Source organism: Phalaenopsis equestris, unplaced genomic scaffold (assembly GCF_001263595.1).
Source record: "Phalaenopsis equestris unplaced genomic scaffold, ASM126359v1 Scaffold000413, whole genome shotgun sequence".
In the NCBI taxonomy this organism is placed as follows: domain Eukaryota; kingdom Viridiplantae; phylum Streptophyta; class Magnoliopsida; order Asparagales; family Orchidaceae; genus Phalaenopsis; species Phalaenopsis equestris.
In genome coordinates this window covers 277,294-292,609 of record NW_018164854.1, presented here as the reverse complement: position 1 = coordinate 292,609, position 15,316 = coordinate 277,294, and the positions used below count along the sequence as shown (strand labels likewise).

The 15,316-nt window shown below is 36.9% G+C and overlaps 2 protein-coding genes across 2 annotated transcripts in view; one reads left to right on the top strand and one right to left on the bottom strand.

Annotated features, from left to right (window-relative positions):
- Window positions 1-1,469: 1,469 nt before the first annotated feature.
- LOC110027087 lies at window positions 1,470-4,277 on the top strand. Its single transcript, XM_020728364.1, has 4 exons — window positions 1,470-1,779; window positions 1,921-2,045; window positions 2,140-2,560; window positions 2,864-4,277. Exons 2-4 carry the CDS (start codon window positions 1,926-1,928, stop codon window positions 3,934-3,936), a joined length of 1,614 nt encoding a protein of 537 aa, XP_020584023.1. The 5' UTR covers window positions 1,470-1,779; window positions 1,921-1,925; the 3' UTR covers window positions 3,937-4,277.
- LOC110027088 (spindle and kinetochore-associated protein 1 homolog) overlaps window positions 4,019-15,316 on the bottom strand; it is a 28,957-nt gene continuing 17,659 nt past the window's right edge. The window contains exon 10 of the mRNA XM_020728366.1: window positions 4,019-4,091. The gene's annotated coding sequence lies outside the window, so the exon portion shown is untranslated. The remainder of the gene's footprint in view (window positions 4,092-15,316) is intronic.

The window sequence follows — 15,316 nt, the reverse complement described above, 5'->3', positions numbered from 1 at the left end:
AAAAGGTCAAAGTTAAGCTAGTCAAATCTATAATTAAATAAATTAAATAAACTCTTAATTATATTGACCACCCTTATCTAAGCTTAATTAGAGGATTGATGGAATCGCATAAACCTTTATAATTATAGGAAGAATCAAAATTCTAAATTAATCACAAATGATTTAGTCAAATTCTTATTGATCAACCTAACCCATTTAGAGATCTATTGAGTCAACTAACCAAACTAAGAAAACCATAATACAAACTTTACTTGAAGGTAACTCAACTTAAAAGGCTAATCACTTTGATCCAACTTAATCGAATCTAAGTTGGCTTAAGGAGGTCTCGCTCAATGACTGTCCCAACTAAAATTTAAACCCACCACCGTACGAAATTTATAGAATCATTTTAACATTTGATTCAATATTTTGTATGATTTTATATGAGGATAAAATTTGATAAGGTCCCCGTTGACTCATTTTGGTTAGATAATTTTCTCATATGTATTTGGACCACCTTCTTTCCATCACCTTGATAAACATTACTATCCTAAAAACCGAAGATTAATATTTTATATGAGGATAAAATTTGATAAGGTCCCCGTTAACTCATTTTGGTTAGATCATTTTCTCATATGTATTTGGACCACCTTCTCTCCATCACCTTGATAAACATTAGTATCCTAAAAACAGAAGATTAATCTCAAAGGGAGCCCCATTATTTTTTATCATATAAAGATATCTTTACACATACAAAACATTGTTAACATATTTACATATAACTAAATTTTAATTTTTACATTTATAACACATAAATCTTCTAAATCACATCATAATTATCATTATTACTAAGTTTTAAAAAGCCAAGTGCACATTTTCTAACCTTCCACACACACAAAACCTTTATTTCAGTCCAAAAACTCGACCCCTCTCGGATGAAGCCAAAAAGATCAACTGCTATGAAGCCAAACCCATGCACGACATAAAATTACAATAGGGAAGAAGGATCAAGCACTTCAAAAAACAAAATTCAATAATGTCAAAATCGCTATATGCTTTCTCTTTGCCTTTTTAAATTCACGTCATGAGCCGCTTTTACAGTTCTTTCCAGGCATTGCTTATGGTGGCTGTTTCGAGGCAATTTTGAGGGGGGTTTTTTTTTTTTGGTTGGCCAGTTTCGCTTATGGTGGCTGTTTCGAGGCAATTTTGAGGGGGTTTTTTTTTTTGGTTGGCCAGTTTCAATTTTTTATGTTCGTCAGCTTATTTATTTTGAGCTCGTCTTCTTGCCTCAAAATTATAAGCAATATTTACGATAGTATCCTCTTATACCCCTCTCTCTCTCTGAAGAATTATTTATTTAAGAAAAATTATGATTATAAATTTAAGATGCTCAAAATGCATAGCAATTTATCTCTCTCTTATCATTCTTACTCAAACCTTTCAAAATATTAAATTTGAGATTGTAATCACACCCAATAAATATAATGTAATTGAGGAGAGAGAGAGAAATAAAGATAAACAATATCACATTTACCGTAAATTTTACATGAGGCAATTATCTTCTGGACATAACCTGATTCTGCAGTATTTTTTTAAAGGTAAACCGGACTGACTACTCACGGAGATCCACCTGACTAAAACGCCGCAGAGGCCTGAGCTCTTATTATAGAAGCAGAGCAGAGGCGAGAGAAGCACATTCACAAAGTTGCATTTTTTTTTAATCCTTCTGTCAGTTAGTTTCTCTTTTTCTTCCCACCGATATTTGATGGGAATCTCTCCCTCCTCCTTCGCCCATTAAAGGTTTGACCTTTACCTCCCCTGTGGTCTCAATCTTCCAACCGCGAAGCTTTTGAACGAGTTTCATATATTGACCTAATCCTAGCTCTCAGATTCTTATTCCCTTTTAGTTTCTGCGAAGAATCTGAATTGAGATCTTTTCAGGCGCGATGACGGCGTTCAAGAGCGGCGATTTCAATCTGAACCGATTTTCCCGAGCGTTTGGGGAATCCGCAATGCGGAGCTTTAAGCAGGCGATTCTGGAGCAGGAACTTACTTTTAAGAATCAGGTTTGATGAGATTCATTCCGATGGGACAAATTGCTGATATACTCTTATTACAGATTATAATGAAAAATTTGGTATATTTTTTCTAATGCTTCAGGTTCGAGAATTGCATCGCCTATATTGGGCACAGAAAGCACTGATGAAAGAGCTTCAGCAGAAGGGAGTTGATGTGCAGGTCGAAAGCGCTTCGTGCAGAAATGAGACTGCTTTGTTCGCAAATCAACAGAGGGATTTCGACCTGAATAATAATAATAATAATAATAATAATAATGATCTTTTCGGGACAGATCTCTCAAAGGCTAATGGGAAATTTGATTTTGAAAAGAGCTTGATTTCCTCAGTTGCCTCTGGCTGCAATGAAATTATTGATTTGGAGGATTCTACGGATTCAGACCGCCACGAGAAGGCAGAGGTAAGGTTGAAAGAGAATAATGTGTGTTCTGTGCCTTCTGTGGTTCATTTTGGGGAGGAACAAGATGGAAAATTGAAAGACCAGATGCCACATGTTGCCTGTGTTGGTAAGTTTGAATCTATTAAAATTTATGAGTCTACAATTATTCATAGGATCAGACTTTACTGCTTGTTTAGAACTTTATTTTCTTCCTTGATTCATTCACAGTAGATACTAGGATCTGATCTTCTATGTGGTAATAGATTCTATTACTTATTAATGAAGTAAAAGAGTTTCTTCTGGGTTTATTTAAATTTTGATCTTTTAATCTTATTGGTTTCTTATGACCTTCGTATTAATCAAGCAGTTATTACCTATTTGTAATTTATCTTCAATGTATTTAATATATATTTCTGGGGCTATTTTGCAGAAACTGTTGAGTCTAGCTTGGATTCAGTATATGATCACTCTAAAATCACACATGAATCTAAAAAACCACTTTTTGACCTTAATATGCCCGCCGGAGTTGCAGAAGTTCATAATAGCTCACAAGATTCAATGCTCGAAGAGAATAATAGAAAGAATTTTAATGATTTTGAGAGCAAAATGGACATCAATGTTTGGTCATCGGTTTATCCTGTAGGAAAATCCACAGATTCTAGTGATAGAGCTCTTAGCATAAATGAAGCTCCCATTTCCTCCATTGAGCTATCTAAACATGATAAAGGTGGAGTTTCCCCATCCGACGAACATAGATTAGTAGCACAAACTTATCAAAATTGGCAGGAATCAAATTTTACATCCACATACAGTATTAAACTTCCACAAGCAGCGAGCAGTGATTCAACAGAGAAGCCAAGCAATCATAAGGAAAGTGAAGAAGATGAAGCTGAACAAAATGCATTCATGAGAACTTCGTCTGTTAGATATGATGCCAATAGCATGAGTGATTGTAGCTCTTACGAAAAAGGCGAGCAAGAAACTGCTGCTCCTTCAATCACTGATGATTCTGTAATCACACTATCACAGATTACAGAAAATGAAAGGTCTTACACTGGTAAGTTCAAGCCTGAAGAACAGGATATGAAGACTACAGCTGCTGCTCAGACGTTAATGGATATATCTTTTGGAGGTTCAGACATCACAACAGAGAAATTTGATATTATTGAAGATGAGAGTGATCAGATTCAGGTTTCATCTGACTCTTTTGAAGCTCTGACAGTGGAATTATCTGAGATCCGGAATGATGAGATAATGGTTGTTATGCCGAGATTAAATGGAAGAGAGGAGGAAGATTTGAGGACCAGGCCAAGAAGGGGGAAGGGGCTTCGAAATTTTCAGAAAGAAATATTGCCAGGGCTTGTGTCTCTATCTAGACATGAAATATGTGAAGATTTGTATAGCATAAACTATGAGTTCAGAAGAAATAGTTTCAGAATCTCAGAGAACATTTTTGTTCCAGTTACAAGTAGAAGATCAAGGCAGTGTTCAGGGCGCCGGTGATGCAGAAACTTTCTATGTTGAATGAGGAATGTAGGTGAAGGACCTTATATGCTGAGAACTTCACGAGGCTGATTCATGATAGGTATGAGATGTTGAAACAGCTGCGTTTTAAAGCCTCCATTAATGCAACATTGCATTCACAGTTTTGCCTGTCACTGGGAGAGAGAGAGAAATCAGAATTATTCGGGAAAAATTACACAGTTTGCAATAGGTTTTTTTTTTTATAATTTTTTTTCTTCAAATGGGCAAGAATGAAAATTTGATGTAGTAGTGGGACGGAATCATTGGATGACATGTTGAATGGATCGTAGCATGAACATTTTAGTGTTTTATGAGGATAATTGTGACTTCTTTATTTTTTTTCCTCTTTCGTGCATATCAAAAATCAGTCCTCAATGGATAAAGTTATTGCTCAACAACCCTATTGGGCTTGAGTTAGCCTAATTATCTAGAAGACGGCTTTCATCAGAGTAACCTATTTGGGTTGAAGTGTTAGAAATTGAAAATTGTGGAAACACCGAGTTGAGAGACTCAGAGCAAAAATATGAATAGAAGCACACCAACAAAGAAATATAGAAAACACACAAAATACCAAGATTTAACATGAAGAAACCTTAGATGGAATAAAATCATGGAGCCACAAGGCACCAAAAATTACATTGAAAAAATGAGAAACAGTAGAAATTACATCACACAAGTCTCTCTACAACCTTGGAACTCACAAACACTCCTTTCTCTCTTTCACACAAGTGTCAGTTTTGTTTGCTTTTATTCCCGCAATGAAAAATAAAGACTTGAACCCCAAACTGCAGAAATTCGGTTACAAGTGCCTAGACGCCACTCCCAAACACCGTGTTTTTGGACGCCTTATTTCAGAAACTGAAAACGAGCCCATAAAGCAATAAAATGTTTGATTCTTTCTTTCCCCCCCCCCCCTCTCTCTCTCTCAAGCTAATATTCTTAGAGTGAAGCTCCCCACCCCACTCCCAAACACCCGACCCCCCAACTCCCTCCCAACCATGCAATTTTTACAAAAAAGGAATAACTAATAATTTTTCAGAATATATTCTCCATCAACAAACAATTACATTAATTGCTTTCAAGAGTTTCAATCAATAGGATGAACCATAGAAGGCCCAACTTGGACAATGCTAAAATTAATAGATCATCGGGGAACATCTATATTACCACTAATATAGTAAGTTATTTACAACTAGGATTTTTTGTGTAATTAAATAATTAAAAATGTAATATTATTATCATTTAGTTTATTATCAACAACCTTTTAATTTAAATTACATTATTATCAAATCCTGATTGTGGCCGGATTAGCTTGACTGTCAAGAATGTGCGCCTAATATGAGACAGATTTTATCATTTTAATGCTTAATTTAATTTTAATTTGACACATAAGTATTTATATAACTATACCATTTCTACAAGAATTAGCATAGATACACACATTTCTCATTACAAAAACTATTATTTTAACAAAATTTAGTTTTCTCGGGTGTTGAAAGGAAATTAAAATAAATTAATTGGACCAATTATTATATAAACTGAAGATTAGTAACTTGTTTAGTGAATTATTAGCATTGACCGGGTAATTATATGTTAGTTTTAACATTTCACTTAAGAACCACCGTCGCCTTAAAATCTAAAATTTTCTTGGAGCATTTACATACATACCATCCAATTCTTATGTATTTAAATATCTACCACAAAAAATTTACTTTTTACATTTATACCATCCATACTTTTCATACCACATAAAAAATTCCCTATTTTAACTTTTAATCAGTGAATCCACTTTTTCATGCTATGGCAAGGTGGCATATATGTAAAATTGAATTTTAGGCATTACATAGGTAAATACATAGGAATTAAGTGATATATATGTAAATCTTCTAATGTTCTCGAGTAACAGGAAAGAATATTTAATTTAAACTATTAAGCAAATTAAAAAATAAAATGACATGTTTAGTATACGTTAACAGAGCATCATAAGACTACACCGCACTTAAATGTCGAATTTAAACAAAAGAGATAACGAAATACGTTACATCGTTGAACATTTATATAATAAATGTTTAATAAAGAATAATAACGATGCGCAATTTTTGGATAATTAAATACATGTATAAGTTACAAGAATAATTAAAATAAGCAAAATGACCGTGGTTGGTGTTTAAGAGAGCATCATAAAGCTGAACCACTCTAAAATGTTCAATTTAAGCAAACAGAAATTATTAATATAAAATAATAGTTTATATGAAATTAAAAATTTACATGATTAAGCACAAATCTTAATGCATTTTAAATGAGATAACTTCTAGGCAAATTTATAGTTGATGCGTGCTAAAGAATTCGCGGCGGTAGAGTAATGAATTATCATTTTAGTATTGCACGAGAATTCAAGAATTCAAGACACACAAATAAAAGAAGAGACGTAAGCAGAATGAGACACCTCGACTTTTTAGGTGGAAAATTCTTGAAGGGGGAAGAACTATGGGGTCTAACCTAGTTGAAATAATCCACTATAAATATAATGAGAAAACAAGTTCATATTTTCTTAAATTAGGGAAGATCAAATTACAAATTTGTGTAACTATAATCATACAATATTTCTTGGTGACAACAGATTGCAATTATCATTGTTGATTGTTGTGGAGGTTGTAGTCCGTCGTGAGCGTTGTTGATGGTTGCTCCAGAAGCTTTGATTGACTAGAAAACAGTAGTAAGCAGTTGCGAGAAATGTGGACCACATAGGTCGTAGTGGCGAGTATGAATGACGTCCGTATGCCGCGAGAGTCGGAGTCAGGAGCTGCATGAGCTGATGACCACTTAGGTCATTGGGGCAAGTATGAATGACGACCGTAGGCTGCGGAGACCGGAATCGGGAGCAGCACAAGCTGTGAACCACGTAGGCGGTATACGCCATTATGAATGACGTCTGTAGGCTGCGAAAGCCTGAGTAGGAAGCTGCACGAACTGTGGACCACGTAGGCCATTGGGGCGAGTATGAATGATGTCCGTAGGCCACGGGGGCGAACGTTGGGAGCTGCACAAGCTGTGAACCACGTAGGTCGTAGATGTGAGTATGAATGACGTCCGTAGGTCGCGGGGGCCAGAGTCATGAGCTGCATAAGCTGATGACCACGTATGTTGTTGTTGGCACATGAACCGTAGCGGTGAACTCTTGTCCCACAGATAAAAAAGAATTACTAGATTTTTTAAATAATAACATTGATCGGTGTCTGACTGGTGGTGGTCGACGACGGTCGGCGGTGGTCGATGGTGGTCGGCGGTGGTTGACGGTGATCGATGTCGGTCAACGGTGATGCTGAGCTCCAGCTCCTTCTCAAGGTCTCAGGCTCTCTCTCTAAGCTTCAGTTCCTCCCTCATGAGAGGGGTATGTGTCGATTTATAGTGTTATGGATGTCATTAATGCATGAATATGAATCATTTTGATCGGATGATCTGAAGAGCTTCCCTTGATCATATGACGTTTAGTGGACATTTGAGTGCTTTAACGATGTCAGAATTGAGCAATGTTGGGCTCATTGGATTTGTCTTGTCGAGACGCTGGATTCCACTATGAACTTTTTAGATTCGACATCAGTTTGACATTCCAAATGTGTCCAGAAATCTTCCAAGTATAATTTAATGACTTGATCTGGGGTTGATTCGATTCAGATCGGACTAGTTTTATATCATTAGGTCTGTCTCATTGAACCAGTCAGTTTGACTATAATTTTGCTGAAATCAGAGCTCTGAATGACTTTTTATCAAGATTTGAATGTTTTTTACTCAAAATATTCGTGAGAATCGTGTTATGTCTCAAAATTCGTGTCAGATGATGAAAATTTTTCTCAACGTATCAATATTCAAAATGAATATTTCAACAATACAAAACTAACAATGTCAAAATGATTTAATTCAAGGTCAACTGAGCCTAATCAAATACTTAAAATATAATTAATAAGTTTAAACATTAATTGAAATATTAAATGATTTCTGAATTTAACATGCTTATAACGAATAAAGTGGCTTGATGTAAGGAATCTAACAAGTCTACTATTATTTAATTTTCAGTTATTGAGACATTTAAATGCTAAAAGAATGGTCTACATTCAAAATAATCAACACAAAATGTCTGATAAAATGTTTTGAGATTTTAACTAAATTTATCAAAAATATTTATCTCAATAACTATAAATAATTAATCATTCTCCAAATAAGAATAAAGAGAGAACTAAAATTAAATTTGAAAAAATTAAAGAAGTTTAAAGGCAACATTCAACAACAATCATCAACTAACACCCAATATTTTTTATAGTCAAACTAATATTATACAATTATTATTAGCAAACTAACACCTATAAATCTCTATTGCCTCATTAATACTTCCAAGCTATTATTGTTTAATCACTACCAAATAAATGACGTTGTCCGACAACTCTTATTATAACAACATAAAGATAAACAAATTTCATAATTTGTCTTCTTTAGTTGGGCAGCAAAGTACAAGTATACAACCCTACAACTTCAAATTTATAATGGATTATTTTAATTGGATTGAGTCCCATGATTTTTCGCTTTTGGGCTTTAGATGTAAAATTCTTATTATCTCTTCTTGTATTTGTGTATGCTTAGACACTCTTATAAATTACAACTTAACTTTTCTCCTTTGAAAGTTATCTAGCACAACGTACACAAAAATTATGTCCACATGAATCTCGAGATCATCTAATGGTCCAGATTAAAAAAGATATGGCGAGGATCCCTTCGATGAAAAGCTAAATGGTCTCATGAATCTAAACTGGCTAAAAATTACTAGCCGACTCACAGCCAACCGACCGACTAAAAGTCGGTCCGACGATCAAAGGGCCAACCACACCTACAAGAGACAGACATCCACGCCAATAACCGAACAAAAGTCCAACACCCTAACAGTCTTCGATGAAAAGCTAAATGGTCTCATGAATCTAAACAGGCTAAAAATTACTAGCCGACTCACAGCTAACCGACCGACTAAAAGTCGGTCCGACGACCAAAGGGCCAACCACACCTACAAGAGAGACATCCACGCCAATAACCGAACAAAGGTCCAACACCCTAACAATTTGACAAGTATCAACGCAAAGTTCTATCAAGAGCTCCCCCCAGAAATCAACTAAGATTGCCAAAAAACAATAATCAAGTAAGCCAATCGATCGCTCGAAAGCCAACCTGCTATCACACTCAAAAACCTACCGACTTCTGAGAGCGAATGTTGATCGGTGTTTATACGAAAGCCGACCAAAACCAACTAAGTCAGCCGACCCAAGGCCATGCCGAGCAAATGTTCCAGACAAGCAAAAAGACAATAATACCCCGTACATAAGTTCTAAACATGTAATTTTATCATTTATCCCTCTATCTCCTATAAATAGAGGGATCATACTATGTATTAAGGGTTTTTTTTTGCTCTTCTCTATATGAAAAAAAATATTACATCCGGATGAGCTACATCCAGATTAGGCGTGGATGGCGGTTTTTTTGGTAGTATTGGTGGTATTATAGTAATATTACCACCAATACTACCATGAATACCACCAGTCGTACTTATGCTATCCGGATGCAATATTTTCTCTCTAGACCCATTTTCTTTAGGAAGAAATCTTTCCCCCCTCTCTCTTGTAACATTTACTTTCAATATATAAAATGGTCATAGAACCCGGCGATCGACATAAGTTTCAACAGAGTGGGAATCTTCGCCACCAATTTCAGCTCCGCTCGGCTATCACTGCTTGCTTTCCCTTCCCGATGTTGCACCTCCTCTTGAGACGCTGCCTCCAGGTCAGTCTCCAATTCGTTTTGGGCAGTAAAAGCAAGAAGACTGGCCTCACTCTGAGCAAAAAACCCCAATGAATGCAGCATCATGACGAGGTGAAGCAAGCAGTGTTCTTTCTCTTTCCTTAAAGGATTCCTCATCAACATCACTCTTTCATGGGCAAACAGACAGCTCTTCAGACTCTTGCCAACCAGCACCTAAAAGAACTGCACCCAACAGACAAGTATCAGTGGAAGTCGAGAAGGTCTCCTTTCTATGATGGTTCACCAACAGAGATTTGTCGGATGACCACTCTAGTTGCAGAGATAGAAAAAAGATACTCTGAATCTACAGTGCAGGCTCCACCCCTGCGAGTTGCAATTAACTTTCCTTGGTCGCCACAACTTCTTGTGTAGGAACTATCTTTGTATGGGCCTCATCTTTTGTTTTTTTCTGGGAAATTTGAGCGGCAACTGCCACCTCCTGTTCGACTGCTTTTGCGTTAGAGGCAGACCACAACTCCTTCTTCATTCAACCAAACACTCCAGGAAACAAAACCCCATTGACAGTTAATGGATCAGTGTATTGAGGAGTTGCCCGTCAATTTCAGCTCCCTCAACTCGAGAATAATTCTTCCCCCTCTTTCTCTTAAAGTATCCCCGATCAACACAGTCCTGATACCCCAGTTTGTAGGAGACAAGGAGAAGAAGAACTTAACTTCCATTCCATCACTTTATTCTTCAGGTGCAAGGATTGAAACCGACTGAATGTTCCAAGCTGAACGTATCCATTGGTCCAAGGATTGAAACCGACTGAATGTTCCAAGCTGAACGTATCCATTGGTCTCCATTGGAAAGGAAAACATTCTGGCTGAACAAGTTAGTCGACCACGAAATTTATTTTCATTGCCGAAAAACTACATGATTCATACTCACCGCAATAGAATTTGTCTTAATCCATGTCGGAATGACGCCGCACCAATTGAAGATTGCCACAAGCTCTTGGCAAAAAGGAAGCCAGAATCCATATCTTAGTTAGTCTCTGTAAACAACTAAGTCACCTCCAAACCGGTCATTGGAACTCTCATCCGAGCAAGCGACCCAAATCCGGATGGTCGAGTCGAAAATAAAAGCCTCCTCTACAAAAGCTACCACTGATGGGGACAAAACCAACTGTTCGGTCGTAGCTTCCAAGCCAAAAGTTTGAGGATTGCGTTTTGGAGCCATTAGAGAATGGAAAAAGAAACGAACAAAAAGCCGAATGAAAGAGAGAGAACCGAGTGACATGAAAGCAGAGCAAAAGATAACAAGCACTCAGGTTAACATTTTGGTCCTTATTTATAGGGATGCGGCGGAAGATGAAAATTGCACAAAGATTTCGAGAGAAAAAACATCACATCAAATAAAATAGAATAAACATTTATTTTTAAAATAAACTAATTATATTCAAACTCTAATCTAACAAAAGATACTTCACAAAATGGTCCTCATCCGTCTTGGCCAGGACAAGACCCTTCATATCTAATCTTCTATACACCATTTGTCATCGAGCTTGAAACGATTTGCTCGGTCAACCTTAAAATGCACCTTCTGCACCAAGGCATCTTCCCGGAGTTCAAACACTTCACAGTGGACAACCATTGTCTTTAGCTGACCTGGAACCTCAACAGAGGCTTGAGTTGATGGACCACCCATCAAACCACCCAACACCTTCTTGGTGCTGGGTCGACTCTTCTTAGAAGCCTTCGGGATCGAATCTGACGACACCTCCTACTCCACTCGCTCAAACGACTTTAGCTTCTTAACGATTTTCTTCTCCCACTTCTTTCTCGTCCCGCCTTCTGGTCGGTGTTGTTTCTTCACCCCAAGAGCGTCCAACATTTTTGCTCGTTCAATGTGTTTGGGCATCAGATCGAATCCCTTCTCCATAAGGATGTCATAGAAGCCGAGCAAATGCAAAGATAAGCAAACACTCAAGATTGTGAGAATAATGCACTACACTATATATATGAGTCAAGGACATAAAAATCCAAAGAGTTTAATTATTACATCAAAATATGATTATTAAAATTCGATTTATTGTTTCAAAAATTTTCTTGACCTTATCGCAGTTATCACTATCAAGGAACAAGAAAATTGATAAACTTAATATATACACAAAAAATGTGTCTGCACAAATCTCGAGATAATCTAACTGTCCAGATTAAAAAAAATATAACGAGGATCCCTTTGACAAAAACTATAATGCCTGATGAATCCAACCGGCTAAAGACCACCATCCGACTGCTAGCCAGTCGACCGAAGGGTTGTTGACTGTCTAAAGGTCTGCCTGACGACCAAAGGGCCAACAAAAATAACAAGAGATATGCATCCACACCAATGACCGAACAAATGTTTAATATACCAACAATCTGCTAAGTATCAACAAAAAACTCTCTCAACAACTCCCTAAAAAATCACCTAAGATTGCCAAAGAACAATAATCAAGAAAGTCGATCGGCCGCCCGAAAATCGATCGTTAATATACCAACAATCTGCTAAGTATCAACAAAAAGCTCTCTCAACAACTCCCTAAAAAGTCACCTAAGATTGCCAAAGAACAATAATTAAGCAAGTCGATCGGCCGCCCGAAAATCGATCCGCTACCATACTAAAAAACTGGCCAGCTTCCCAAAGCGAGGCTGACTGATGTCCAGACGAAAACCAACCAAAACCAACATACCTGCCGAGCAAAAGGTCCAAGTGGGCAAAAAGACAATAATATCATGCACAACTCCTTTAAAATAGGAATAAAACATGTAATATTATCCTTTGTCCCTCTATCTCTTATAAATACGGGGGCAAACTGAAGCTGGCTATTAGCACTTTCATGCCATGTGGAGAAAGAATCGAGGGAGATGTAGATTGCTTTCTTGAATTCAATTGGTTATATTAGTATTCCTGTTTATGTTTTATAATGAAGTTGGTTATTAGCTTTTTTGTTCCATGTGGAGAAATGGTTGGGCGAGATGTGAATTGCATCTTTGAATTCAGTTGATTTATTGGGCAAGCTAATTCTATATTTGTGGTTTTCAACTTTAAGAAAATATGAATTCTATAACTTTTTGTGCTTCTAGAGCCTTGTACAACAATTGTGGATAACCGTGTTCCTACTTGCATAACGAGGAGAGAATAACTATAAGAGAAAATTTTAAGGCGTCTAAGGAATAGATCAGCAGAAGATTAATTTTTTTAGGTGGGCAGATCAATTTGATAATTCTACCTCAGATAGTGATCAAATGTAGAGGATAATCAATTTGGAGAAGTTAACCTATAAGAATGATTAATTGTATTTCAAAATTAATATTTTGATAATATTAATTGTTTAATATTTTTATTTTTGACTTTAGTTGTTATGTTACTCACTGTTAAGTGAGATGCTACTTCAAGATGTAATATTTATATTTATGAGTCTTTGAAGATTCTGAATATAATTTCTGTTTTCATGCATGAGTTATTAAACCTGAAATTATTATCTTACAAACAATACAACATACACAGGCAAAAATAACTTTTTTTTCATTAATAATTGTGTTGCAACTGTACAATACAAATAGACACAGCTTCACAAAAACAATTTCCTTGCATAGTTGCTACACAATAACTTTTTTAAACAGCTGCTGCTATCCCAAACAGATCCTAAGTTTAATATAAAAATATTATACATTAAAGCATTGGATAGTAGGAGGAAGGCTAGAGAGACTTTAAGAACTGGGAAGAGTCATATAGCTCTATATATTTATATATAAATGGAAACAATCTGCTATGTAATAAGAACCACTATTTATAGAATGCAAGTTAGTTCATCCAACCAATTCTTGCGAATTTTTTGGCATTCAACCTCTCAATTAGAGGATGGAGTCATTGCCGAACAATTCTTCGTATGGATGAAACATTCTTGTCGAGTAAACACAAAGATACTTTACTAATGGTAGTTATCATTGACGTTGATCACAATATATTCTCATTGGTATTCACTAATATTGAGTGTGAATGTAGTGAATGATGATGGTGTTTATAAAAACTCTACTAAAATAATTATGGTGTTCATAAAAACTCTACATAAAATAATTCCAGAGGTATCTGTTGACCTCATTTTTAGTAAGACCTTGATGATTTCTTTCTCCTAGAGCCTAGGATCTAGCCTTAGAACTTTCCTATTGACTATCCTAAAAGACTAGTAATGAAACCCACCTTACATAGAACTTCAAACCAATTCTTGACCCAGTTTTGTGAAGACCTCACATGAGTGGTCCCAAACACTCAACTTTTAGTTGTAAAGGCTAATGAACGGTCCCAAACACTCAACTTTTAGTTGTAAAGGCTAATGAACAACATGTGGCGGGCCCAAAAAGTGAGTTCCCACAAGATTTAAAGGACCTTAGGGACACCCTTTTGACCTTGAACAGACTACTCACACACATCCACTACACCACGCGCGAGGTTAAACTTAAATTGGCCTGAACGTTGACCAACTCGTCCGGATGATTCAGATGACGAAATGGACCGCGCAAGCGCGTCCGGAACATCAATTTTACCCGGAAAGGAAACCCATATTGCTATGATTCCACGCACGAATAAATGACACGAAAATCGATGCATATAGAGATTTAATTAAAGAAGGCGGATTCAGGCTCAACCCGAGTTCGATTCAGGCTGCACGACCTAATTGCACCAAGTTGAGCCAATAACACAATTCGTAATTTCAAATTTCAAATTTCAAGTAAACCATTTAATCTCGCCTTAATTGAATGTGTTGAGTGTTACGGTATTCCAATTGAGTCTGCTGCATGAATGCAAATCATTTAATTCCCCACAAATGTTGCCTAACGGCTTTTTGGAATCCCCGACATACAAAATTAGGCCTCCCCCTTTCTCACGACCAGATCGCGACTCCCTCTCCACCGAGACTCTCCCGCTCGCCTATCCCTGGCATTCAGGCTCGCCTCCTCACTCCACCAAAACCCTTGCCTCTCCCGTTCGGCCTACCTCTTCCTCGCGACCAAACCCCTTCCTTCCCTCTTCCTCTCTGGATCGAAGCCGAACAATCGCTCACCTCCCTCCTCTCATGCTGAACAACCCCTTGCAGAACCCATAGAGAAAGGAAAGCCTGTCCGCTAGCTGTACGTGGGAAGGCAACAACGATACCGCTGTACAAATGATATACATCGATCTTCCCGCTGCTCCTGCTCCTTTTGCTTTTCTCCTACCTTAACCCCTTAACTAAGATAAGCCTATTTGTTGCACATAATATATTAAATTCCGTTGAGGCTTTGGGAGTAAAATTTGTAGCAGGTTAACTTCTTTGAGACTTCAACTATTTGATCCTTTTGACTCCGATTATTATTTGAGGATTTTGAGGTGATATTTGATGAACTTGATCATAGTGGTGATTTCAAGATAAAGTTTATGCTATTCTCCTCCAATCCCATTTGATGTAACAAAGACCGATTTCAAGGTATGGTATATTTGAATTATACACCACAGCAAAATCCTGCGCATCCAGTGAGCGTACTGCTAAATGATA

Excerpts from the sequence above, each read along its gene's own strand:
- LOC110027087 (XM_020728364.1), top strand. The coding sequence starts at position 1,926 with ATGACGGCGTTCAAGAGCGGCGATTTCAATCTGAACCGATTTTCCCGA. Across the intron at positions 2,046-2,139 it reads AACTTACTTTTAAGAATCAG|GTTCGAGAATTGCATCGCCT; the intron begins GTTTGATGAGAT and ends CTAATGCTTCAG. Across the intron at positions 2,561-2,863 it reads GCCACATGTTGCCTGTGTTG|AAACTGTTGAGTCTAGCTTG; the intron begins GTAAGTTTGAAT and ends GCTATTTTGCAG.